The sequence below is a fragment of the Haliaeetus albicilla genome, chromosome 3 (genome assembly GCF_947461875.1).
Source record: "Haliaeetus albicilla chromosome 3, bHalAlb1.1, whole genome shotgun sequence".
In the NCBI taxonomy this organism is placed as follows: domain Eukaryota; kingdom Metazoa; phylum Chordata; class Aves; order Accipitriformes; family Accipitridae; genus Haliaeetus; species Haliaeetus albicilla.
Window position 1 is genome coordinate 72,970,294 of NC_091485.1, and position 26,044 is coordinate 72,996,337.

The 26,044-nt window shown below is 36.8% G+C and overlaps 1 protein-coding gene across 11 annotated transcripts in view; it reads right to left on the reverse strand.

Annotated features, from left to right (window-relative positions):
• Positions 1–26,044, reverse strand: part of PTK2 (protein tyrosine kinase 2) — a 226,218-nt gene that overhangs the window by 69,876 nt on the left and 130,298 nt on the right. For all 11 annotated transcript variants that reach the window (XR_011324147.1, XM_069780127.1, XM_069780125.1 and 8 more), the window contains 9 exons: positions 24,294–24,373; positions 22,700–22,762; positions 18,581–18,635; positions 14,117–14,257; positions 13,313–13,390; positions 12,220–12,327; positions 10,872–10,989; positions 3,888–3,918; positions 1,337–1,389 (listed from right to left, as the gene is read on the reverse strand). Coding sequence is in view for 10 of the 11 variants with exons in the window: in XM_069780127.1 (XP_069636228.1) it covers positions 1,337–1,389; positions 3,888–3,918; positions 10,872–10,989; positions 12,220–12,327; positions 13,313–13,390; positions 14,117–14,257; positions 18,581–18,635; positions 22,700–22,762; positions 24,294–24,373 (727 nt within the window). In the remaining variant the exon portion in view is untranslated. The remainder of the gene's footprint in view (positions 1–1,336; positions 1,390–3,887; positions 3,919–10,871; positions 10,990–12,219; positions 12,328–13,312; positions 13,391–14,116; positions 14,258–18,580; positions 18,636–22,699; positions 22,763–24,293; positions 24,374–26,044) is intronic.

Below are 26,044 nucleotides of genomic sequence, written 5' to 3' on the forward strand. Positions count from 1 at the left end.
TTGAAAGGGTGAAAATTTGAGGTGGCAGGGGAGTATGACTTTTTTGTCCCGAGGATTAGCTTTTTTTGCGTGAGTGGAGTGATTAAAAACCACAGCATTAATCACTTAAGAACTTTCAACTTTTTCTAACAACTAAAATGAGCCACACAGGCAAGAACGCTGACCATGCTTCATCTACCTTATCTACCGTGCTTGCTTGATAGGTACTGAAGGAAGAAGAGCTGCTATTTGACTCTGAGAGGTAACAGTAACTGATGAAGCTCTATTACACCTCTGCAGTTTGATAGACATTTTAATTCCAGATCCTCTCATCTATTTTCTTGTGCAAGGTCTGTTTACTTAGCCTTCCTATGCCAAGGGGTAAATATCAAACATCTTTAAAAAAAGGTTAAGGGTGGGGAAAGGAATTTGAAAAGTAGGAAATCAATCAAACATCTACATTTCTTCCCTCCTTCTTGTATGAAGTATGTCGGTTTTATGAATATGTGCTACTAAGCGCTCACATAAATGTTAAAGTGGGGCTGTAACCTCCCTGTAAGTCAGGGGTGTACACTCCACTGGGTCACAGTATGGGTCCCTGAAGTTCGTGGCCAAATACTAGAAATCTGTAGGAACATACCATAATATTAATACACTTTTGCGTTGAGAAATCTCCTTAATAAGTATTATGTATAAAGATTTAGAAATTTATTTTCTACTAATACACTGAATCAATCCCTCAAAAGGATTTGTTCTAAGATTCTGTAAAAGAAAAATGTTCTCTCTCAAGTAAAGAAACTTAAAAAACCCCACAGTAACTAACAGAAAACTCAGAAGCCTATAAGCTATAGAAACAACATGTATTATCTCACATGCTCATCCTTCAATTAACTTGTGATTTTCAATAGCAAAAATTAAGTGCTTTGATCTAAACAGCAGCTACAAAAAACCAGCTATTAAGTTTCTTCTTTCTGAAAAGCGATGATTAATATTTAATTGCCTATTTTCACTTTTCAAAGTTGCTCCTTCATAATTAACACATACTCAGGTAATTTAAGTTCTAGCCCACAATATTCTACTTCATTACTAAGCTAAGTGAAAATATTGACAAGGAGCTTTGCTTTGAAGTATTCTGGCCCTTCATTACTGCACAGATATGGCTGCTCTCACAAGTGACACTACGTAGGATAGCTGCAAAAAGTTTCTCTTTAGAAACTGCACTACGAAGGCAGCACAGCTATGGTTTTGGGAAAGTCAACAGCCATGCAGCAAGAAGTGAGTTAACTGCGAGTGAAAAATCCACCTAAACATCTGCTAGCTTTATAAATAAACTTGCAATTTTTTTTATGAGCCTTACCTGACACAGAGACTGCATGTGACCTTACTCCTTGCTTCTCATTGTTGGCCAGCCTGTAAAACAGAGGTTGGAATCGCTGAATGCTGTACATTCTTCACGGTCACATACACTGGGAATTCATCCTAACAGGGCACCTACTGTAATTAGCAGGGCCAATCCATTTCCCACAGTTACAGATTTTGAGGGGGAGAAAAGTCAGAAAGGAATCTACCATTTCAATCCCATCTAGGGGAGTAAGAGCAGAGAGATTGCATTACAGTTTTAATTAGCGTATTGATTCACAACGACAGCAAATTTCAACAAAAAAAAAAGAAAACCTAACTTTTACAAACTTTTAAGAACAATCTGTGCATGTCTGAACTTTGTCAATGTACGTAATTTGATGGTGCTGCTACTGTCTATATTATTTACTGGAAATAAAGTATGAATTGAGTTTTTGTTTGTAAATGACTTCCCCTGTACAACTTTCATTTGATTTACACACCAAGTAAATTAAGAAAAACAATTAAATTTAATTAGCTATATTTATTAATTAGGAACAGAAATTCCAATGAATTCTTCTAAATTTTTTTTCATGTACATATATAAACATGATTTTAATGGTAGGACAGCAAGAGTACTGCAGTTTGTTCTTTCAGGTATCTGGAATTTCATCTGGCAAAGGCACATCTTTCCAGATGCAAGATGGGTGTTGCCTAGTAGTTTTATATATTCAACAAAAGCCCATTCCTCTGCTGCCAGCCTAAGAGCATATGTGGTGCTCTTGTTTAAACAGACTCAAGTGTACAAATTCAGTTTTGGTAAACTGTCCCAAAAATGGGAAGAAGCTTTTCCTTCAAACCTTATTTTATCCCAGAAATCCTTACAAATAAAATAAGGATAAAATTTATGTAATTAGAAAATTATTTTGTGTTTCTCAGTTGTATCTATTTAAGTAAAAACAAATTTTCCTCTTCCATAAGAGTGCACACTAAGTTTACCAATTCTACTGCTTCCAGCCTCAACTTTCACGTCCTTTTCCTCCCTGCATTTTAACTCCTCTCTCTCTGCACCATGAGAAAGCTACCTGGCTAGTGAGGACTGCAGCAGGACCCGAGAAGGAGGAGCAACCACTAGTATCTAAGTGGCTAGTTTTTTGCAGGTTCAGGAACACATTGTGTTCCATACTCCACTGAACAGTTAAAAAAGTAGTAGTAGTAATAGTAATAATACGAATACTACTACTACTACTATTACTACTACTACTAATTATTATTATTATGCTAGACTCCTCCCAGGAATCAAGGAAGAAACAGAATGAGGTGGCTGGGTCAAAGTAGGTACAGTCCCTGTGTCCCAAAGGAAAAAGGAAGAGATAAGACACTACAAACTGCTAAATTTCATTTAGTCTTTCAACAGTTATCTCCTGCTACTGGATACTGGTGACACTGCCCAACAGGGTTCAAGGAAAACAATCTGATGAGATGTGGCTTTAAACTGGGTCTGACTATGGCTACAGAGAAAGCAGTCAGATTGTAAAAAAGGAAAAAAAAAGTGGCTTAGTTAAAGGACTGAAGTTTAGGAGGCCATAATAAGAAACTGCACATGCAAAGGAGAGACGACCATCACAACTTGCCAGATAGGATGGAGACCTAGCCACTGACAGCAGGAGTGTAGAGAATCATCAGGAAGAATTAATAGGCTTGCCTACCTCTGCGTTATGGACTATCAACAACGTAAGAAGTATTCTTTGTTCAAACAGAGCCAAATCAGAAATCTTTTTTTATTTATCTTAAAGTTTGGGAAGGAGAAACATGCAGAGAGGTAACTTAGCATACTTTATAAGAATTTTAAGACAGCATGTCTCAGCATACCTTGGATACAGTATCACCATAAAACTAGCCAGAGGAAAAAAGGCAACTCCATTTGCCTGAAATAGATTAGCACTTTCTACAAATCCACAATTACTATCAGAGAAGAATTTTTCTACATTACTATATTTAAAAAAATAGATTAAAAGGTATTTGTTATGTAAATGTTATTCTTTATTGCATTGAATCTAAAGATCCCAACTCAGACTGGCCCTATTACGGAAATATTATTAACAAAAGGTGACATGACAGATTTATGAGAGAAAAAAAGTATTTTCCGTATTTCACATAAGCAGAAAAGGGGGCAAATAGGAAAAACAAGAGCATAGACTGACTCACAGATTGAAACCAGAATTCAAAAACTGTTTAGCATCACTCTTATAATTAAATTTACTCATGGACTCAAAATAAATAGCCTGAATCCCAGTCAATTCTTTTCCAAAACATCCTTCTTCTGTTACTGTCAAATATGATCAATGCATTATGCACTTTTTTGCTCAGATTTTATTTCTGGTACCTTTACAGTTTAATACTGCTGTCAGTCATTTATGCCCCATGGCCCCAAATCACGGCCTGCTATTTGTCCTAGAACCCAAAAGCAACAATAAAAATTAAGCACATATAAAAAGTCCTAAAGCATCACTTAAGCAAAACTATTTTTCAAAAATTTTTTTTTTTTAAAAAGAAAGCATAAAACTTACTTTGGTATAGATGGTAAAGCTCTTTCGCCTTCTGTGTGAACAAGAAGAAAACAGGATTAAAATTTTTTCAAGTTTCCAAATAACCTCTCTCAATATGCAATATATAAATGCCTGAAACAATAATCATCACAATCTCTCAGGAAAACTTATGTTGATTCAAAAGACTGTTCTATACATATATTAAGAGCAGCATATCAACACAAGTCCTTCTAAGCAGTGATACAGACCTTTTGGCAAACTCTTGTCTGAGAGAACAACATATACAGAATACGGAAGTTCTTTTTTATTCTTAACAAATAACTCCGATAAATCACTTGCAGAAGGTATGACAGTATCTCATCTCTCTAGTAAGAAATGCTTTTGTTTTATCTCCAAGATGCGCTAAGTACTAACATATGAATAAAACAACTGAAGACAACTTGGGACTTCCACGTAACACAGCTAAAATAAATCTTTCAACCGCGTAACTTATCATACTGATTTCACATTTGGTTGACGTTATACAATAGTAAAACTTAGTGGCCTTAGATGAAGTTAGCTTTTTGTAAACTATTTTCAAATCCTTGCCAGTCTTTCTTTGATAATGGTATTGTGTAGTAAAGCTTGGATGTACGTATTCAAGGTTTTTTTTCCCTATTGTATTTGATAAGACACTTGGTATCCATGTGGGGAAGGATGATAGGGAAGTGACTAATCCTTTAGTAAAACACCAACGATGTACAGTAGATTGAAATATGCAGGGAAGGGGACAAGGTGGGCAATTAAAATGGGCTGCACTCTCTAAATCACTGTAGCACTGATAAAGTGACCCGAGAGAAAACAGAACAGTCACACTTTTAGAAACTGGTGACATATACTGTTTACACAAAATTACGTAAATTCTAGTTTGCTTTTATGCTGCATTAAAATTTCCGAAATTTCCAGACATTACAGAAGTAAAGTACAATCTCACCTTTGTGTACTATGGGACTGAGTAGAGAAATGCCTGATACTCAGAAGCCATGCTGACCATGGCAAACTACAGTATTTTGTTACAATATTTTTTGCTGTCTAAAGGTAGAAGATAATTTGGCTCACCAACCTATGTCTGTTTTGATCTGTCTGATTGCAGGTGTTGAAAAGGAAGATGCAGGAAAGAAGGGAAACAAGAAGCTGTGATTTGGAAGATGACCTGCAGCAGCTTGGCAAAGTGACTAGAGCCCTGAAATTGGAGGGCAGAGGAAGAACAGCAAGATTATACAAGAAGCATGAGGTGGAAGATACAGGTATTGTGGTATGTTACGGTAAATGATACCTTTTAGGGAAGGAAATAAAAGGCAAAGATCCTTAGAGGCAATGTGGAGTGACAAGTATGAGATCAAAGGCATAAAGATGACAGCCTAGCAATAAAAGACTGGGGGGTAGGTAACCAAAACAGAGAGACTGTAATGGGCAGTAGAGGGTTCACACTGGATGAAACTGGACAAAAGACATCAGGCTTGGAGAAACTGGCAGAAGAGTCTTGCCTGCTACTATGCAGGCCTCCCTAGGGTTGTGAAGAACACTCAAAAGAACCTTAAATTCCACCCGATATCTACATCAGCTGTCAGTCATTATTTGTGAAATCATCCTGTGTTCTAGTTTACAGCAAGTTATGCTGCTACTGCTAGTTATTCCAACACTGCTCCTACATTTATCAATGGATTTAATGGTTTAGATGTTGCTGACGAATCAATCACACGTTACTGGTGAAACATACTTGCAGCCTGTTGTTTTTCAAGATTTAAAAAGTGATACAAATATACAAATCTCTGTATTAAAATAACTTTACTAAATTGCACAGTTAACTTCATTCCATATTTTTAAAGCAAGATAACGGATGCACAATTAATAAGCAGCTATTCAAAATAATTTTCCCTGCTCTTCAATATGTAGCTCCATCATGTGTTAACTGCATACTATCCAAACTATATTCTAAAGATGGAACTTTCATTTCCTTTGGGTTCTTTTGCATGTGAAGCACATCAGCATCATATTTGGGGCCTTCAGAAACATCAGTGAATGATTTCATAACCCTTGCAGGGCCACAATGCTTCATATGTTCAAGAAAAATCCATCTGCATGGGACTACTGTCGAAATGGCATATCAAAGCTGATCTTATACGACGCCTACGTGCTCTCTAGATACAAACTGCTCACTTCAGGCAGGGTTTCCCAAGTTGGTGCTCATCCGTTTACAGCTTATATCCCAAATAAAATAACGAAACATTCATTAGTACCCTTTTAGGTCTGAAGTCAAAATTCATTACTAACAGCATCACAGTAAAAGCATATGTTGTTTTTCACAAGTTGAAACCCACAACATTTTGCCCAATTCCGTATTCAGTTAAAAAAACGGGATATGCATGATTGTACTGGGGTGTCCATGCCCAGGCACTAGCAGCAGGAGCTGCAGGACACAGCCAGCTCCGAGTGGCAGCCACGGAGAGCCCGGGCGGGAGCAGGTTGTCCCTGAAGGACTGCAGCCCGGGGAAGGGCCCACGCTGGAGCAGGGAGACGTGGGAGGAGGGAGGAGCAGCCCAGAGGGGCTGGGGGGGACCCACCGCAACCCCCGGCCCCAGCCCCTGCGCCGCCCCTCGGGGGGACACGAGTCAGGAGGGAAGGGGTGAAGGTGGGAATGGGAAAAACAGGGGGGAGGGGAAGGAAGTAGGGGGAAGGTGTTGCTCAAATTTTGTCTTTGTTTCTCACTACCTAAATCTATTTCAATTGGTAATAAAGTAATTTTCCTCCACTCGAGTCTGGTTTGCCTATGTTGGCAACTGTTAAGTGATCTCCCTGCCTTTATCTCAACCCATGTATTTTCTCATCCTATTTTCTCCCCCTGTCCTGCTGAGGAGGGGGAGTGAGGAAGCAGCTGAGGTTGGCTGCTGGCCAGGGCTAACCCACCTTTTTGGTGCCCAACATGGGGTTTCAGGAGTTCAAGGCAGCAACAGTAATTGAAAGAGACAGCCGCCAAAAGTCAAGACAGGGAGTGCAATAATTGTGGGGAGCTTGGATGCTGGTGTTGGCAATGTATTGTCATAAAGCAGTGATGGGACAAGGAGAGTTTTATTGTGTATATACTGTTCTTTTTTTCTTTTTTTTTTCTTTTGTGATGATGATACTTTAGATTCGGATGTTGGGAATTTTTGTTGATATAAGTGAAAGTCCTAAAGATGTGTGATGAATGTGTATTTTAATGAGAATTATCACGTGTGTGTGTCACAGAGGCAAGGGGTGGAATGGTGCGGAGAGAGCTGTGACCGGCACAGGGCAACCCCTGGTCTGTTCCTGCAGTGGCCACCCCTGCAGCCCCGCTGCTACCAAAACCTTGGCACGTACGCTCAGTACCTTCCACCAGTCCCGTAACACCTGGCTCCAGGAGATGTGAAAAGAACTCTCAAGTATTTTGATTTACCACAATGTAAACTGTCCTCACCTGATTGAAATTATTGTGAAAGCAAAATCAGTGAGGGGTCAAATTAGTCAAAGTGATAACATTATCGTAAGAATTAGAATACATGCTGCCATTCCATTAAAATGAAAACAGTGCTCATGGTTAATTTGTGTGAAAACAGAAAACAATTATTTGGAGAAATTAATGGATTATTTAATTTTGGTATTTTGAAACTCAAAATTCTGAGTTTTCATTTAGCTGTAATACTTTCAGATTTAAAGGGAATGTTTCAATGTAAAGGTGAGTTTTGGTATAAAGGAATGACAATCAGATAACTATTTCAGTTGCTCAGGTGTTTTTTTCCTAAGTCTTTTTAGCCTTTTATAAGAGCTTTGACAATTCTGCATTACCTATAAAGCTTGTTTAAAGTGATTAATAGATACAAAATTCAGCCACTAGACTTAAGATGACAGGGAAGCTACTTAGTGCACAGTCCAGTCAGTAAATAGCCACTTAATAGCAATTTAAGTTTTTATCCATTGCTTCGTTTCTGCTCTTTGCCTGTAAGAGTTAAGTGTGATAATGGAAACACAAATATGAAGTTTAAAGTTTCCACATTGGTCTAAAGGGACCTGTATACCAAAATATTTATGAAAAATAAAACAAACTGAATGGAAATATGCCAAGTACTATCCAGGTCTTAAACATTACCAAGTGTTCTCACCAAATTAAGAGAAACTGGATCATTAATGGATAGCGAGAGAGATAATATCATAAAAACACAGGTTCTTTTAGTAATCAAGAAGGCTAATTTATGAGGAGAGTTGCAATAAACATGCAAATTTACAACAAAGAGGTGATGGGAAAGCTCAAAGAGGGGAGAAAACACATCTGTTGGATCGAGAGTTGCTACATGATTTGTTTCTGATGTGCCTTATATAATCAAAGCTCACTGTGGGAGGGATCCGGGAATGCAGATCATGGTGGGGACAGCTCTCCTACGAAATGTTTAATTAATATGTTGAGTACTGCTATGAACTTCGAAAAAAGAAACCTCAGACAAAAGAACTGTACAATTTATTTTAACTGGAGGGATTCTCTTCATGTTTGCATAAAGAGGAGTGTTCCCAAAGTGCTATATAGCGTTCTTTTAACTCAATCACTGCTCATTTGCTCCGTGTTAAAATACACCAATAAGAATATCACACAATAAACACACTCCATTAAATGCATTGATTTATTTTGCGTTCATGCCTACCAGCAAACCACAGGGCAAGGCATACTTGTGCAACACAGAAAAATCAGAAATCTCGCCCTTCACAGAGCTTAGTGAGTCTAGAAGATGCAACAGTTGAATGATAAGCAAGTCAGGTTAGAGGAAGACAAGAATTAGAAAGAAAAACTACAAATAGAGTGGGTGAATTTTTATTGCCACCTACAGCAGTAAGTTAGGACCCACGTGCCCTGCTAAACTTAGATGGCAGCTACTTGTATGCATCATGAAACAAGTAAGTATCAAAGAGGACATGGTAAAACCTGTAGAGATTTTGACTGGGAGCTGCTCCCTTGCTTGGGCAAGAACAGCAGAGGACAGCAGAGCAGAGTTTAGCTGAGAAATGGAAACACACGTGGCTGGAGCACAATCAGTGCCACAATGCACAGCCCTAGAAGCTTGCACACTGGACGAACAGAACTAAGACTTGATGAAGGCCTTGACTGGCTGCAGTTGCTGTTGTGAGTGACAGAATTGGAAATCGTGAGGCAGTAGTATTTTGTGGAGTTAAGAGCATTTATTTATGTATAGGTAAGAAAAGCCATTCTAGTAGCAGAGGAACAAGCCGATAATAGCACTAGCAATGTAGACTGAATGGACCGAATTTCTGAAATACTACCAGTGCAGAAGTGGCAAGAATTGGACATACTCTACATGTATGTCTCTAAAGAAAAAGTAGAGGACAGTCGGAGCTATCCATTAACTTAGTATGACTGACAGGTGGGGAAAGGTAATGTGTTAAGATACCAAAAAGTTTTAGAAGCTCAGCTTTGTCTACTATAGTTCAGGCTGAAAACCAGCCAATCCACTGCATATTAGAAGGAAAGTTTTACGAGTGAATAACAAGGATTGTTAATAAACCCCAAACCATGATTTTTCAGAAAAGAAGAGGCACAAAAGACAATCACCCACAGGTATGGACTAGTCTAGTGAAATTAAAACCTTGGTTTGTGATGCCTATTTTATTTTTAGAATAAACTAGCATTATCACTGATGCTAGCTTATCCTTTCGGTGTCAAATTTTGGTGCCAATGGTTCATCATCACCGAGTTGTGCACCAGGTTGGCTATAAGAGCAGAGTTTGTGTTGAGGCAAGATTTTCCTTTGTATGGAGATAAGGTTGCATGACTAACACAAATTCTAACAAAGCTGCTAATATTGGAGCTAAAGGTCAGTCACACGCTACAGGTCAGAAATAACAAACAAACATGCAAGTTTAAAAAAAATGTGAACAATTACTAAGTGCTATCAAAACATCTAACACCCTACAATCACATTTTTCCACTACTGAATGACCAAGTTTCAGTTTGGGGTTTTTTTCTGCCATGCACAGGCAGGATGCTATATATGGACCTGGGAAAGACCTGAACTATGTTAATAATGTTACCCCATTTGAACAACTACAGACCAGGGAAAACCAGTGGCACAAAAAAGCAAAAATGTGGCTAAAAAGGCACTCAGCTTCAGATTGGAGAGCTTCTGGGATAGTTTGTGTACTTTCTTGTAGTAGAAATAGAGAAGAAGGAAATAATTTATTCATTGTTTTAGAAACCAAAGAAGTTGGTTTAATTTCCACGAGTAAAGATTAGTACAGGAGGACAGAAATTTCCATTCTGAAGCAGCTTTGCTTGGATGTTTTTCAATAATTAGAGGTGTCTGAAATTAGAAAAAAACTGAATGAAATTTGATTAAAATTCTCTCTTTAAAGCTAGGTGTACCTCCACCCTTGTCTCGCTGCTTCCAGCTTGTGGGTTGCCACAGAAATAACCGATCAACACTACAAAAAGCATCTCTGCTTTAGTGTATTTTATGAGAAAAGCTCATGAGACTTCTCTCAAAGTTTGGGTTTGTTTTTTTTTTTTTTCAAACAGAGATGTTTTGAGTATCTAGGAGGAAGGCAGAAATTTTTAAAAATTATCACCAGTCAGAACCTTATCCACATGCATACTAACCAGCCTCTCTGAACTTCCACTTGTGTATCAGGGAATCACATTTCAAGATAACATGTCCCTGTTAGGAGTGCCTGTAATACAATTTATTTCTGCTAGTTAAGTTTAGAATAGTGTAAAGCAGTGATTACTGAAAACCAGTCTCAATTATCAGCCATTGAGTAATTTTTGATGGAGTGACATTTACTATCAGTGCTTCTCATAACAAAAATACCTACGGTTCCCCCGTGAAAGACAAGAGCCTCCAAATGAGGGTTTTGCTGCTACCTTGTGTCTTCTATTCAAGTCCAAAATAAGCTATCAGTAGATATGAGCATAGTAACTACCAGAATGAAACACCTCCTTACCTTTCTGTGGCCTGATAATAAAAGATTGCGTAGCTCCATTCACCAGTCGGCAATATCCGTCTATCAAGTCAGCCATATTCTCTGCAATGGTTAAGGATGGTGCTGTCACTGTCAGAGGCTAAAGAAGGAAAAACACAAGGCACCAACAAAGAGGTATTATTGTAGTTGCAAACACTGAGTAGAACAGCTGCGTCATTGCATCAGAACTTTACAAACACTTGCAAACAGTAAACAGAAAAATGTGGGTGAGCAAAAAACAACCAGATTCTTGCTTTACTTTTTATGTAGAAAATTTAAAACACAAGGTTCAAAAGCACCACTGATAATACCCTCCACCCAAATGTAATATTAATCTGGGCTTATTAAGTGGCTTGCTAGCTAAACTTTCAGTCAACCACTGTTCCTTACAACTGCTATGACTTTTATGGCTATAATCATGACAATTCTGAAGCTGCTTATTCCTTAAAGCTTTTACAGGCGGTGTCTTTTTTCCACCCTTTTGCGGCAATTTATTCTTTGCCCTAAAAAGTAACCTTCCCAATTTCAAAAAGGATAAAAAAAAAGATGGACAGTGGAAAAAGAGATGAGACATACAGACAAGCTATTAATCTTAATACCACCAACATTCATCATCCTCTGCACAGAGTTGCCAACTTGCCCTCAATCCTTCCCTACCACCGTGACTGTTTTCCAGTGCATTAGAAAAGACCAAGCAAAAAAATTTGACTTCCCTTCCAGCTTTGCCTCCATGTAATATGAGGGAACAAATTTTCCCTCTTTCATATTTCCCCTTTTCACAAAAGTGAAATTGCTCATTTTCCTCTTTAGGACATAGCATCATACACATACACAGGCTACTATCAAGTTGCACTTGAGGGCTCGTATTTGTCAATTAAGCTTCTTTTACAAATATCAAAGTCTACAAGCACCAGATGCAAAACTTAGAACATGTACTGAGCTCTAAATCTATTTTAAAAACAAAAATATCTGACTAGCATAATGACGACTGCTCACACTTAACTTCCCTTTCCCCTTAAAGAACAAGAAAAATCAAGAAACTGCAGAATGCCCAGAATGCAAAATGTTAAAATATAATGCACTGGCTGTAAGTATAGGAGGAGCAAGAGTTTAACAGTAACTGAAGTCTTTGTACACATACACAGATAGGCAGTGCCCAGCTTAAACATGCAGGCACAAAAGTATACGTCTAGTATATCATAATTACACTGACAGTAGAAAAATCCAGAAAGAAGTTACAGACAAGAACAAATGTATGATATACAGAATATCTTCATTAAGTGTAGGAAAACCAAAGCTACTAAGTTTATCACAACTGTCAATATCCTACCTCAGGTGCACCTGCTATCTTGAGTTGCAACATCCCTTTTCTGTCCTTGTCTTCACTGTTTGAATACTGAATAGTCTGCACTTGATTAAAGTCTGCTAGATGAGTTGGCTGCAGAAAGGCAATAGAAAAAGTGGGGAAAATTTCAAAATTACAGCAAAATACTTTGCCTTTATTCCTGATACCGCAAAAGCACATGTAGACTTTGATCTCTAAATTATACCTGCAGAAATCTGTTCCCGCTTCCTCCTACAGTTTCGTTAGGCTTTGGATAACAACATATACAAATATCCACAGTATTTGCAAAATGAAACCAAGCACCAAGTTTGCCTACAGAGGTCAGTGTTGAGTAACTGCAGGCACAGGCTAAACCACACAGTGGAAACAAGTCTTGGAGGTCAAGACAGAAAACTCAACAGGTTAACCACATGGAACCTGCACTCACAGCATACTTAACGTACCTCCAGACTGCTGTAAAAGGTATATTCTTAGCTGGCTATGCATTCCTGATCTCCAAACCTTCTCACTACCTTTGAATTAATTTCAATAGAAGCTGGACATAGGCTCAACTTAATTCATGACTGTAAAGGTCCCAAACATTTTGCTAGAACAACCTGTCTGAACATAACTTCCTTGCACCACAGAGGTGTACAGGAAATACTGTAATACTGTCAATATCAGGCAATGAAAAGGCTATTAAGGGTATGAAGTAAAGCAAATAAACCAGCAATGACTGCACAAATGCTAAACACTAACTGATTAAACAAGAAAGAGGAGAATGATTTAGAGTAATTTTCATGTTTCATTGTTAAAGTCACCACTTACGCTTCAAATTCTGCAAGTGAGCACTTCGCTGGGTACAAAAGCCAACAAATTCAGTACTAAAGTTGACAATGTTTCTCCACTTAACCCAACTGCATCTTCTCTGATCCCAAATCATGAGTTAGTATCTGAGTAACAGCTGTGTATGCTGAATTTCCCAGTTCTTCTGTGTTTAACTCAAAGATTAGACTTGCAATTCCCCTCTGTGTGAAGTTCAGTTCACAACAGGTCATGGTTGTTAAGACAGTAACTGAGAAAACAGAAGTAGACTTACATTTGCACCCTTGTCTGTAAGGTAACTGATTCCTTCTTCTGGGCCAATTGCCAGTTCCACTGAGATAATCCAGCTTGACTTCAGAATTGAAGGAGAAACACAGGACAGAATTTCAACAGTAAGACAAGACCTTGCTATGTATGGAACACTATCCTCCAACGTTATAATTACAGGGTTTAGTAATTAATCTCTAGATGGTTTTAAACTCTTCAAACAATTCAAAATATATTAAAATCAAGTAATTCTGTAAGTAGCAAAACTCCTCAGGACTGGTTTCCTGGGGATCTCTGCTACTCAAAAATGCATTTCCATGTGTTTTATCATAGGTCTACATGAGAACTATATATTTCCTGTACTTCCTCTTTTCTCATGGACACTGCTGTTCATGTTCTCATTTCTACTTGAGTGTCTATTTTCACAAAGCTTGCAGACTTAAGGCCCTTTCTCAACATTTTTTTTGAAACTGGTAGAGATTAAAAGGCATTAGAGGAAAATTTACAACCAGAAGAAGCTGAGAAGACTCATTTCCTCACAAAACCAACTTAAAAATTGCATGACTTTCACAAACGAAGCACCAATAAAAATATTTAATAATGTACAATTCTTACCGTACTAATGAACGGTGTTTTTATAACAGTCAACTGAGAAAGTTCTAAATCAAATCAATAAATATATTTTGTTGTTAATGAAATCCAATCATCTCTACATCAAAACAGGAACTAAGTAAGCAATTAGTTGCAGAACTGAGCAAAACCAGACTCGTAACTACAGCATGCATGGTGACTGCCACATTCCTCTACTTACACCGAGAGCACACTTGAAGCATTCCTTGTCAAATCTGTACACTGGAGAGAGGATCTCAAAGAATTTCAAAATACTTTCTTCTCTATTGAGGTTGGCAAATTGTCGAAATGTTTGTTGGATTAATTTTCGTAGTGTTTTGGCCTGTGTATTAAAATGTTTAAAGATCAATTATTTTAAATCTAATCAGTGACAGTGCATTTTAAGAGTTTCAGTCACTTACTAACAGTTTCTTCATCAATGAGACGCAGACAATTCTCAAGAAAAAAAAAGAAGCTTCAAAACGTAAGAAATGGTTCTGCCTTCCAACTTCTGCTTGGGAACAAAATTATTTCTGCTATATATTATAAAGGGAATATCTAACTAATAATGTATTGAATAAATTATAATAGAGACAACATGTTAACCTTTACAGGAACTATTTTTTCTAGATTCTTCATATCTCCCAACTTCTTAACTGTGAACCAATACAAAAACACAGCAACCTACACCTTCATACTAGGTTTTAAACTTAAATCACCATTCTCTTATCTTGTAACAACCCAGCTGTAGCTGCATCTTAATCCCTGCGCACATTATCTTAGACTATCCATAGTATAGTGGATTCTTAAAGTCTGATAATATGCAAAATAACTTCCATATAAAAATATAAAATTTAAATAGTAAATTAAAAATTAATGTAAAAAGTAACCAAACATTTAAATTAAACTATTTTAACTCTATTGCATATCATTTTATTAACTGTTTTCAGAGTAGAAATAACCACTTAGAGCAGGACAAATCATCCTCCCAACATCTGGGACAGTGGGACAGAGCAAGACACCCAATTGCATATCCTGGAAAAGAAAGCACGTAGAGGATACAAGCGGGCTTTCAAACAACTGCATTTAAAAAAAGAAAAAGGATAACTAAACTAAGACTCACGAAAAGTGAAGTATCTGTCTGTATAAATGTATAATCCCTGGGAAGGCTGCCACTCATATGAAAATAAAACATAATCTGAGAAGCAATCTCTTTAACATGCCCCAAAACTGAACAAGCAGTCAAGAATCTTGAACAAAAACATCTGTTTCTAAACACCAGAATTCATCTAGACAGAAGTGCAGTTGCTTTCTCCTCATCTGTCCTAATCAGAAGAATCACAGAATCATTTAGGTTGGAAAAGACCTAAGAGTACAGGTATGCTCTGTAAGTAGTGTAGGGCCACGTGACCCACCGTTTCCATCACATAGTGCCAAAATGTCAAAACCATAAACATCTATTCTTTTTGCCTTTGTCAAAGCTTGACCCATGTCTAAAGTGACTAAATGTGGTTTTAAAAACCTTAGTAATACCCATTTCCAATACATCTGCCAACTAACAACAATGATAGAAGGCAAACCATGCTTATTTTTGCAATATGTCAAGGTTGAGACAGGAATTACCATTGTTCCTCTACCAAAACTTATCTAAATGTCCTGTTGTAACAGCATTAAACCTCTTCATTCTTTCACCTTGCCTGTTAACAGCTCCAGGCACTACACAAATATAAACTTCCTTTTGTTAACACTTCCAGTCGGATTAGGCATTCATTTTTTGTAAGCCTTTAAAGAACATTCAGAACTCTAAATAGCCAGAATTTTTTAAAAAGAGTGTTCACAAAAGAGTTACTCTAATAGCAGTGATCCAAGGGTGTTGCATATTCACATACAAAACGATAATCAGTTTTGCAATGATACATATACATGGGTTAAAAAAACCCTCAGCTTGACACATAAACTTTTTGTTATGAAGTTAACAAGGAAATGTGCCATTTTCTTGTAACTGCAAATTACTGCATCACTTTAGCAGAACCTCTTACCAACTATCAGGTGGATCACTATTCTAACAGGCTGCGGATACTTGGGTAGGATAAAGAAAGCATCTGGCAGTCAGGAGACCTCCCTACTGCACCCGGAGCTGCCTCAGACGTTATCTTCCTTTTTACCGGGAAAAGCAACATTAAGGGAACTGAAGACCTTAGCCTTAAATGAAGGCCTGGCAAATACCAGGAGGAAGACACTACAAAAAGAAAAATAGCTGCTAGCTCAAGTTGTCCCAAGTATTTCAGCCACTCAGTTGTTGAAAGATACTTTATTCTGCCCATAGTTTGTTGTCCTGGCCTTTTTCAGCATCATCTTGACTCCCATGCATAACGGCATATGTTATTTGCCTCATTAAGTCCACCAAGACGACTTACTCTTCACTTTAAGATCATTACATTAGTAAGGGGTAAACAGAAAGTCAGTTAAAAAACCCTACCTCTTCCATAAGGGAAAAGAGCCATTTATGAGAAATACCTGCAAATGACAACTTCAAGGGAAATGCACTGAAAATTTGCTCTTAAAATATTTCCTAAGAACAATTTTTTTTTTTCTCTGCTTTTGCTCAAAGCATGCTCTAGAGTGACGGTGAAGACTCCTAATTTGCAAACTAAACACAATCTGGCTTACATCCATCTCCCCACATCAATCCCCCCCCCTCCCCCCGCCCCAATTGTTGGCTTAGTATAAGTAGATTTTTTTCCCCTGTGGTGTTTGCATACTTGATATAGCTACATACAGACAGCATGGCTTAGCAGTCACATCATCATCAAGGCACCATTTACTAAGCCAAACACAGGAAGATTTCTTATTCTTCTCCGGTGAAGTAATGAAAATGGCAGGCCTGTTGACTCAGTAACTGTTCCTCTGTACTTGAATTAGGCTGATTACTCTTTCTTGAACATGGATAAACACAAGTATTTGCAGTGTGTATGAGACATAGTGCATTGTCCAATGACCTTAAAGTTTCCTCCTGGAGACACCTCCTAGGACAGCACTTGCTTTCTTTTACAACACTCTTACAGACACTGTAATCCCTAATATATAAATGTCTTTAAACTCCTGACTTCTTTTTTATTTATTTAACGAGCTCCCTAAATAAAGCTGAACTTTCTGGTTTTAAACCCCTGTATATCACCTCATACTTGACACTGTTAAATATGTTGATTTTCATTTTTCCAGCCTTCTGGTCTTCCTATACATAGAATGATAGTCTCCGTATAGCTGGCATCTCCTAAATGTGTAACATCAACAAATTTGATTATCAGTGCCCTACACTCTACACTTTACCTCACTAATAGAGAGAAATAATTAATTTTATATTTCATGGCCATCATGAGCCCTCCTTTGCCTGCAAGGTCAAAATCATCAGTCTTCACAAAGTGGGAGAGTCATTTAATCATTGGAATCAATCCCACATTATTTTTAATAGGGATTTAACTGTAGTTAAAAAGCAGACCCTTTCTTCCTTCCCTTGCTTTTCCTCTTCATATGGCCAACCTTTTTTTCATGTCTTGGCAAGGTTCTACTCAGCTTCACCTTCTGGCAATTCTTGCTACTTCTTTCTGCTATTCTCTCCGTTTCATGATTTCTGAAGAGCAGTTCTCTTTGTTGGTCAGTTTTCTGGCTCCGTAATACCATTTTTGAGACAGTTACTCATTCTTTTACGTCTGGAGCCTTTCACCACAATTTCTCTCATTAGCAGAGAATACAGTTTCAGATTAATTGCTTAAATTAAAATGCAGAGGGATTACTTAAATCCACTTGACTTCATTAGCTTCTGATTTTCAAAAGTCTTTTGAAACAAAACCCCTTCATGACAGACATTTTCTGTTTACCCATTTAAATCACAATGTAGAAACTTTCTAAATCTGAAGTTGAATTCTATCACTGCTTACCAAAACTAGCTCTAAAATACCAATTTATGATCTGTACTTTCATGTATGAATGGTAAGATATATTTTACCAAGACATTCATAACCAGACTGCTATAGCTGTAAAAATACTTGGTGACCATTCTTAATCCCCCTTTTCAAAACATGTCAAGAAAAATTTGCATTTTTTACTCTGGGAACACACAGACTTCAATGGAAGAGAGATTCAACTAACATTTATACTCTTAACTAGGATTATCATAAGTGGAAAATACTGGAAATCTTCCTTGAATGAGTCAGATACAGTCTTGAGCAAGGAAGGCAGAATATGGTTTATTGAATTGCCACTAAAAATATGCTGCTTTCTTACATGTCCCCTTCCGCTTTCTCCAGAAGTCTCATTTATTTTTTTTTTTTTGGGGGGGGGGGAATTTGTTATTTGATACTAGAGGATCTGAGGACTTCTTATGAACTTCTGTCCACAAGGTTTGAGAGGCAGAGGTATACCTCTCTCACAGTAGCTCAGCACGGCCACGTACATCACTACTATCTTAGTTCTGCCAGCTGCACACCTGTACTACATGGATTTGTATCTTACCAATCTGACAGACAGGTTTGATAATTTTTCACCAAGACAGCACAACTGCACAGCAATTCACTTATGACTATACGGTGAAAAAGATAATGCAATTTTCAGATTTCTGACACTTATTTTTTTTAAGTAGTATACAATTGACTGGAACTATAATTACCTTCACTGAATCTAGTAAACTCTTCGGGAAAAAACGTCTTAAACCAACATCTTTCCTGAAACAAAAACACACACAGCATTAATATAAAAACCATTGTGCAGTATTTTGCAGCACTATAATTAATTTCTTTTTAAATTTTGACTCACTTTTTCCTCATTTTAAGCATCTGATGTTAAAATTCCCATCTTTTTATTGCAAGTAATCTCACTTTTTGCATCTGTAAATCAGGATTCTAATTCTGTCCATGAACTCAGATTTTGCACACTGATACACATCGAGCTCACTTTCACACTTATACATAGGGTTGCAGCCCTGGTTTGAAACCCAGAGCCATAGGGATTAAATATTTTTGTGGCTCAGATGTGCCTAGCTTACATCTGATGTGTGTATGTATCACTACAACTAAATATTAGCTAAGAGAGATGCCTGAGAAGTTGCCAGAGGTATGTTAGTGCAGAAGAAAATCATTGTACAACCAGGTGTAACAGATGTTGCATGACTGTGAACTAGGTGTATAGTATTAGCAGAAAATTTGCATGAGAAAAAGGAAAAAACTAAAAGAAAAATGTAAATAGGAAAAGGACTTATATCCTTGCCTCTCAAAGGTGTTACTGACTTTTTTCCTTTAAACTTAAGAGGTTAGAATCTCTTTTAAACAAACACGCTTATCTTCTGAAATGAGTATAAAAGCAAGCTTTCCATGACTGCATGCTTTGAACATAAACAGAAATACATCTCAAATTCTTACATTTGGCAAAGAAAAGCAAAGCCGTTAGTGAGCCTGAGATATACAGTGTGTATTTACTGCTACCTAACAGCCCAAGAAGAAAGCCAACATTAAAGTCAACAAAAAAAAGCTTACTCAAAATAATAAACCAGGGTATTTTTAAAGCTCCCTAAAGACAAGTAATATACAATTTCACAAACCATACTAAAAACATTCTCAACTAAGAGGACCAGAACATTCATGCACAGCAGCGAACACTGGCATCTGTGCAATGACAGTAAGCTGAAAGATTATAAAACTTCCATAAATGTTAATTCCTTTTATGCATTTCTTCTCAAATGCAAATTATATACGGTTTATCATCCCACACAGTTAAATAAATCTAACACACTATTACCATCTAAATAACATGCAAAGATATTTTGACAAGGAATATATTAGTTTAACATTAAGCATTTGAGAGCGAAGTGCTGTTTTCAAAAATGAAGCACCCTACATCATTCCAGTATTACTCATCTTAACAGTACCGCAGCACACGGCTGCGACAACCTGATTCGATTCATTATTAAAAAGAGTTGTAGAGTAGCCTTTTGTACAGATCTGCATGTAACAAATTCAGAAAAAATTCTTATGCAGAGTACAACAAAACACAACTCAATAAAATTTGTTAATAAAGCATATCTTGTGTTTAACTGAGATGGGAGATTTATTTACTGGAAGAGACTTTAACATAAGAAGCATACAGATTTAATACCATAGTCAACAACAAACTATAGATACCTATAAATAAGGGAATAAGCATTGGAAATTGGAACATACAAACAGTTTTAAATGCACAACGCTACAAACTCCTTCCCTTCCCTCCTCAGCTGCACTGCGTGGGAGTAAAATGGCTAGCTCGGGATACACACCAACTCAGTCCTCCAGATTAAGAACTCAAGACATCTGTTTTCCGATTGCCAGTAAGAGATAATTAGCAGTGAGATCCTGGTTCATACAGTTCTACTACAGCTTTTTATTTAACCTCATCTACTCCATCCTACTTGTGGGCTTAAATGTAATTTTTTTTTTAAATGTATAAACTTCAATGGGATTAATAAAATACCAACTACAGATAGATGATACTGCTTGTCATATAATGATAAGCAGCTTTAGGCAACATGTATCTTTATTTCTATTTTTCATCTCAATTGAAGTTACAACAAAAAAGTAATGTTAGATTAACATAATAGACTTTAACATGCTTTTTACAAAATTGTGGCTGCAGCTGTTCCTTCATATAGCTCCCATTTTTGTACTTGTAATTATCCCTGTTCTATGCTAACAGGCTTCACACTTATTATGAAAAAATTCTTCTTTCACTACATGAAGGCCCAACTATTAAAGGCTACTTAACAGTTTGATTCTATCTACCATTTCCCATCCAGATTTGGTCTTGTATGAAAATCTGATCAAAGATGAATATACATCAAGTAGACATCTGACAAAGACAGGCAAGAAGCAATCACACCAAATGCAAAAAAGTGTCATTTAAAAATTGCACTCAGCTGGTTAAGTGCCTCATGATGTACTAAAACTAGCAACACCCCCCCCAACAAACAAAAAGCCTTACTTGAGAAATAAATTTTACTTATGTAGATAAACCTTTATATGCTATTAAGATGGTAAGATCGAATGAGTACATTGTGGAGATAGCTGGCACTTTTTGCAGACTCTTACTAGCTTATAATTCTCTGTAGCCACTTTAAGGTGCTTTTATCCTTCACCTCTCCCAGCTAAATCCCATACAAAACACATTCTGCCTAAAAAATGCCCCAAAACTTAAAAATGATCTTGACGTGCACAATTCTACATTTCCAATTTTGCATGGCATTAAGCTGCTAGATTTTGCATATCAGGGTTTTGCTTCACTTTTGTCTTTCACAGCAGCAATTATGTTATTTCCTACCAAAACAGTTACTGTTTGGAAAACACAGGCACTGAAAGAAACAAGTCGCTGTTAAGCTGGAAGCAGCCCCATGCTGAGTCCTCCAGGAACTCTCATCTGTTACAATTATTAATTAATCCTTTGTGTCATCTGTTATGACCCTTGTTTCATTTGCCTCATTGTTTCCGAAGTTGTTAACCTAATTACCAATGTTTGTAGCTTATGAGCTGCCAAATAACTGACTTAAAAATACCTTTCTCAAGTTCTTACTGGAACATATGTAAACTGCAACCACTGTAACTCATGGTACTTTCAAAACTTTTTTCTATCACCTTTTAGCCTTGTCTATCTGCTCATCCCATTCATCTTTATTAGTCCAGTCTCGTTTTGTTACACATTTCCTCAACCAGGATATTTCTACTAGTGGTTACCAACAGAAAACTAAAGTCCTTCAAAAAACCCCCTAATTCAAACAAAACCAAAGCTTTAAAAATTCTGCACAGATAGAGGAGCACTATATAAATAGCAGGCACTATAGAAATAAGCAGACAATTCATTAAAGTTATCTTTACCTATTAAAAGCATACCGTTTCCTCAAAAATCCTTGTGAAATTATTCATTGTGGTGAAAAATCTTATCTTCCACCTCCAAATTCTCTAATTTCACACTCTAAAAGTTAGCACACATTTTATCAAAAATAAAGTAAAAAACAGAGACTTCACGGCTACACCAACCTTTTATCCCAATTTTACGTTAAACTGTAGAGCATCTTTTCACAAGGATAATTAGTAGTGAAGAGCAGATCATTGGTATATGTATGTATGAAGCTTGTTCCACTAAATTAATACAAATAAAACCAGTTTTCAATCCCTGAAGCTTCTAAAGGACTTTGGATTGTCTGGAGTAAAGCCATCTACTATACAACATGATTAAGTAACCAAAATACTTTCAGTATAAGGACGTTTCTTGGTCATCTTAAAATTTGTGACACACAGATAACTAACAAACTTCCTAACTGCAAGGTCACAATTCAGGAAATCCATGTACTGAGCAAACAGAAATAAAAACAGTACCACAATCATTTTCAAGTAACTCAAACTTTACCACAGTTGAGTCACAACTGAAGAATGCAACTATGCACAGAAAAACATTTAGAAACAAAATCACCTTAGAACTGGACTTGATGAACCCATAAACATTCGCAAAATTGAAAAACATCATCAAAAGCCTCCTGATCCAAGTTTAAACAACTCCAACCCTGTTTCCCTGGACCAGAGTTAAAGGTGCTTTTCCTACTTCTATACCTCAATAGGTTTCATCATCCTTTTCTTATATTAAAGCACTCAAAGATCTCAACAAACTTCATGGAATAAAAAATTACAACAGAAACGTTCTGTTATTGAACTGAATTTAATGTTCCTGATTAAGAAACAGTTCACACCTCCAGCTAGAACACAATACTTACTCTAACACTTCATAGTTGGACTTCTTTTCTAATGCATTGCCTCTCATCTCTCCGTAGGATCTCCTGAAGTCAGGAAAAATATTTGAAAGCGACAATTATTGGATGATCCAGCCTAAAACTACAACATCAATGTAGTCAAATCTTTCAGAGACTTACCATTAGAAAACATTGGCAGAATGGTTTTATCTCAACAGATCAGATTTTTATTTTACGAAATAATTTAATGTATGGAACATTACACAGGACTATAGCAGTACTGCATTTTCAGAACCACTGTAATCCAGCTTAAGTACACTGCTACCAAAAGAAGTGATCTAACCTGCCCTTCAGCAGCTCCTTTCTACCTCCAACACTATCTCCCTCCTTTCTAAGAGCACTTGTGTCTCTGCATTTAACAGGGAGAACCAAAGGAAGCACGGAATGATGAAAACTAACAGTTTCAAACCAGACATGTTCATATAAAAAAATAAATTAATAAATCAAGAATGAGTAGCTGTTGTTGGGAGAGGGCTCTGATCATTGTTTACACTGAGAAAGTGGACCAGTAATGCTCATGGTAAGACAGTCTTAGTAGTCATCTACTAGAAATAGCTCATGAAAATGCTTTGAAGAGCCACAGCATGAGAACCATAGAAAGCACGATTCGGATGATAAAATAATCATGGATTATTACACTCATTACATGTTTTGAATTAAAGCACCAACAATTTTCTAAGTGCAATAAGGAGTTTGCAGTTACACAAAGAATTTTTGCTTCCTCTGGGGCTACCAGCAAAACTTACAGTGAAGACATCAGGTTCTCCTACGATACATAGGAAATTTCATAAGCCTAAACTTTGTTTTATTTTGGAAAATAAGTGTTCAAAGGACATTTTTATTCTCTGCTAACAAGTTTACATTTGCCATTAATTTCTTATCTATTTTAGTTCTCCCCTAATCTCCCTGTGTGAGACAACAGCGTAACTAAAGCAAATGTTTCAGGCTGCAAACTCTCCATGAATTAGCAAAAACCAAAACATGCATTTCAAAAGCTGTGCTGGGAACTCTCTCAAGGATCTCTTAATCTGATAAATTTATCTTTATTTTCCAGCTGTCTATACAGTTGACAAGAACACCAAAACCACCCAAAAGAATCCTTAAGATTTAATAATTTGAAAACAGCACATTAAAAATTAAGTAAATGCAGGGAAGAAAGGTAGCAGCATTTATCTTTAATTACATTCTTTAGCTGTAGGATTTATATATGCACAATGACAAGGCTATTTGCTAAATAACACCACAGATGCATTTTTTTTAAGTGTACTTCACTGTACTCTACAGGCCTTTGAATTATTCAGACGAAGAATTCACCCAAAAGGCAGTATAAAGATGTAATTAATTAAAATTCTAAAATTAATATTAATTTTAAAATCACTAGAAATTGGTTGCAATACAGTCTATTCAGTTTTTCTTCAAACTACTTTGCAGCAAAAAAGTCTTATGATGTTTTATTCAACTATAGTGGTCAGGAATCGATGAACTATAAGCAGTTTCAAAATTAATGTACACATTCTGTCATAAACATGTTGAATAATAAATGAAATTATCAGCTTACCGGATTTCAAGGCAACCTAGTTTCAAAGCAATTTCCTGGTCCACTTGATCTGCTATTTCTAACATATAGTCATTTTTCACCTACAGCAAAAGAAGTAGGTACGCATCACAGAAAGATCAGTTCAGTGCCAATACAGACTAAAATACTGCCCAAACAACTTTAGAATAAATACGTCTTAAGTTTACTTTTTTGGAATGACTATTCAGAGTGCATGAAGAGAAAAAAGAAGTTATGTTCATATTCTCCACAAATGAGCTGCAGTTTTGTAAGAAAACCATTTTGACTGCAACAAACTTAATTTAAAAATTCCTTATCTACATCAGTATTACCTATGTTTTATTGAATATAATAAAAATCTTCACAGGACGCCGAGCAGATGGTTGCACCTGCATTCAAGATACGTGAATATACGCTGCATTCTTGAACCATCTTGGTCAACAGTTTTTAATTTTGTAGGTGCATCTAATCATGCATATAAAACAGACAAATGTCCGTGCATTACTGTGAAAATAAAAATAGCAGTAAGAAGAGTAGCATGTGAAAACCATACTACATACTGACTTAAAATAATGTTTGAACTAGCAAGAAGAAGAAACAAGAGTGAAACTAGATGGTTACCATCTACAGTAGGAAATAAAACAGGCCGAGGAGTGTGCTCTGACCTGGACGAGGCCAAATGGTCATCCCCCCCCCCCCCCGAGAAGGATGGTTGGGACAAACCAGCATATTTGGACCACTGCTGGCGTGCATCGTCCCCCAGCTGTGCTTGGGCACAGTCTATAAGAGTGGTAAAGTGGCATGTACAAAAGCTGTACCACAGAGCATGCTAAATATTCAACAAGATGGACTATGGTGGGTCAAAGCTTCATCACATGTCCTGGACTTGTTTTATTTACTAATATCAATGTAGGCAGAAAGCCTACTTTTTAGGTAATACTTTCATCACATTGGAGTAATTTATTCAGTTACTAACCAAGAAAAAAAAAAAAATAGACAGTAAGAGAGAACAGAACTAGTGCTGAAGAATTTAACTCTGATCCTGTCTTCTGTGCAACAGGCGTTTTTTACCAGTAACATAACTCTACAGAAGTACAACTTTTCTTTAATGCCTCATGTTATCCTCTGTCTTATGAAATCATAAACTTGCTATAGAGATCCTGAAGTCTAAGATCCTAAAGTTGCAGAAAGTCCTGAAGTATCACAAAAATCCACAACTGACTTGCAGAGGAGATTATACATTATGAAAGCAATACACTTTACAAAATGCTTTTTTTTGAGTGATGACAAGTTGTAAGAAAAACAATTTCAAACTGCTACTGCTATAAAATTCATAATTTAAAAGATAAGTACAGCAACAGATTCAACAGCTGGAGGTCCCCTCCAGTCAGCACCCTCCCAGTAATGCATGAACATGCATTCTCTCACCACCAATGTGGCAGCTGGATCCAGCCCTAGACTACAAAGCAAGAAATACATAAGACCTTCCTAGTTATGAAGGGCATGAAAAATTTTTGTTATTGAAAGATGTGAAAGAAGAAATACGCGCAAGAGTGAGAATATGAATTATTGCAATAGCTGCAACATCAGGAGAAAGTTTCTTGCATTTGAACTCATACAGGTACTCAACATGACAAAAACAATAAGCTTTTAACCCTTCTCAAGTCAATTCCTACAAATACTAATGAAGACAGGAGGAGAAAAAATTGTCTTTCACCATCATATACTTTGCTATTTGTATACACACATGGAAA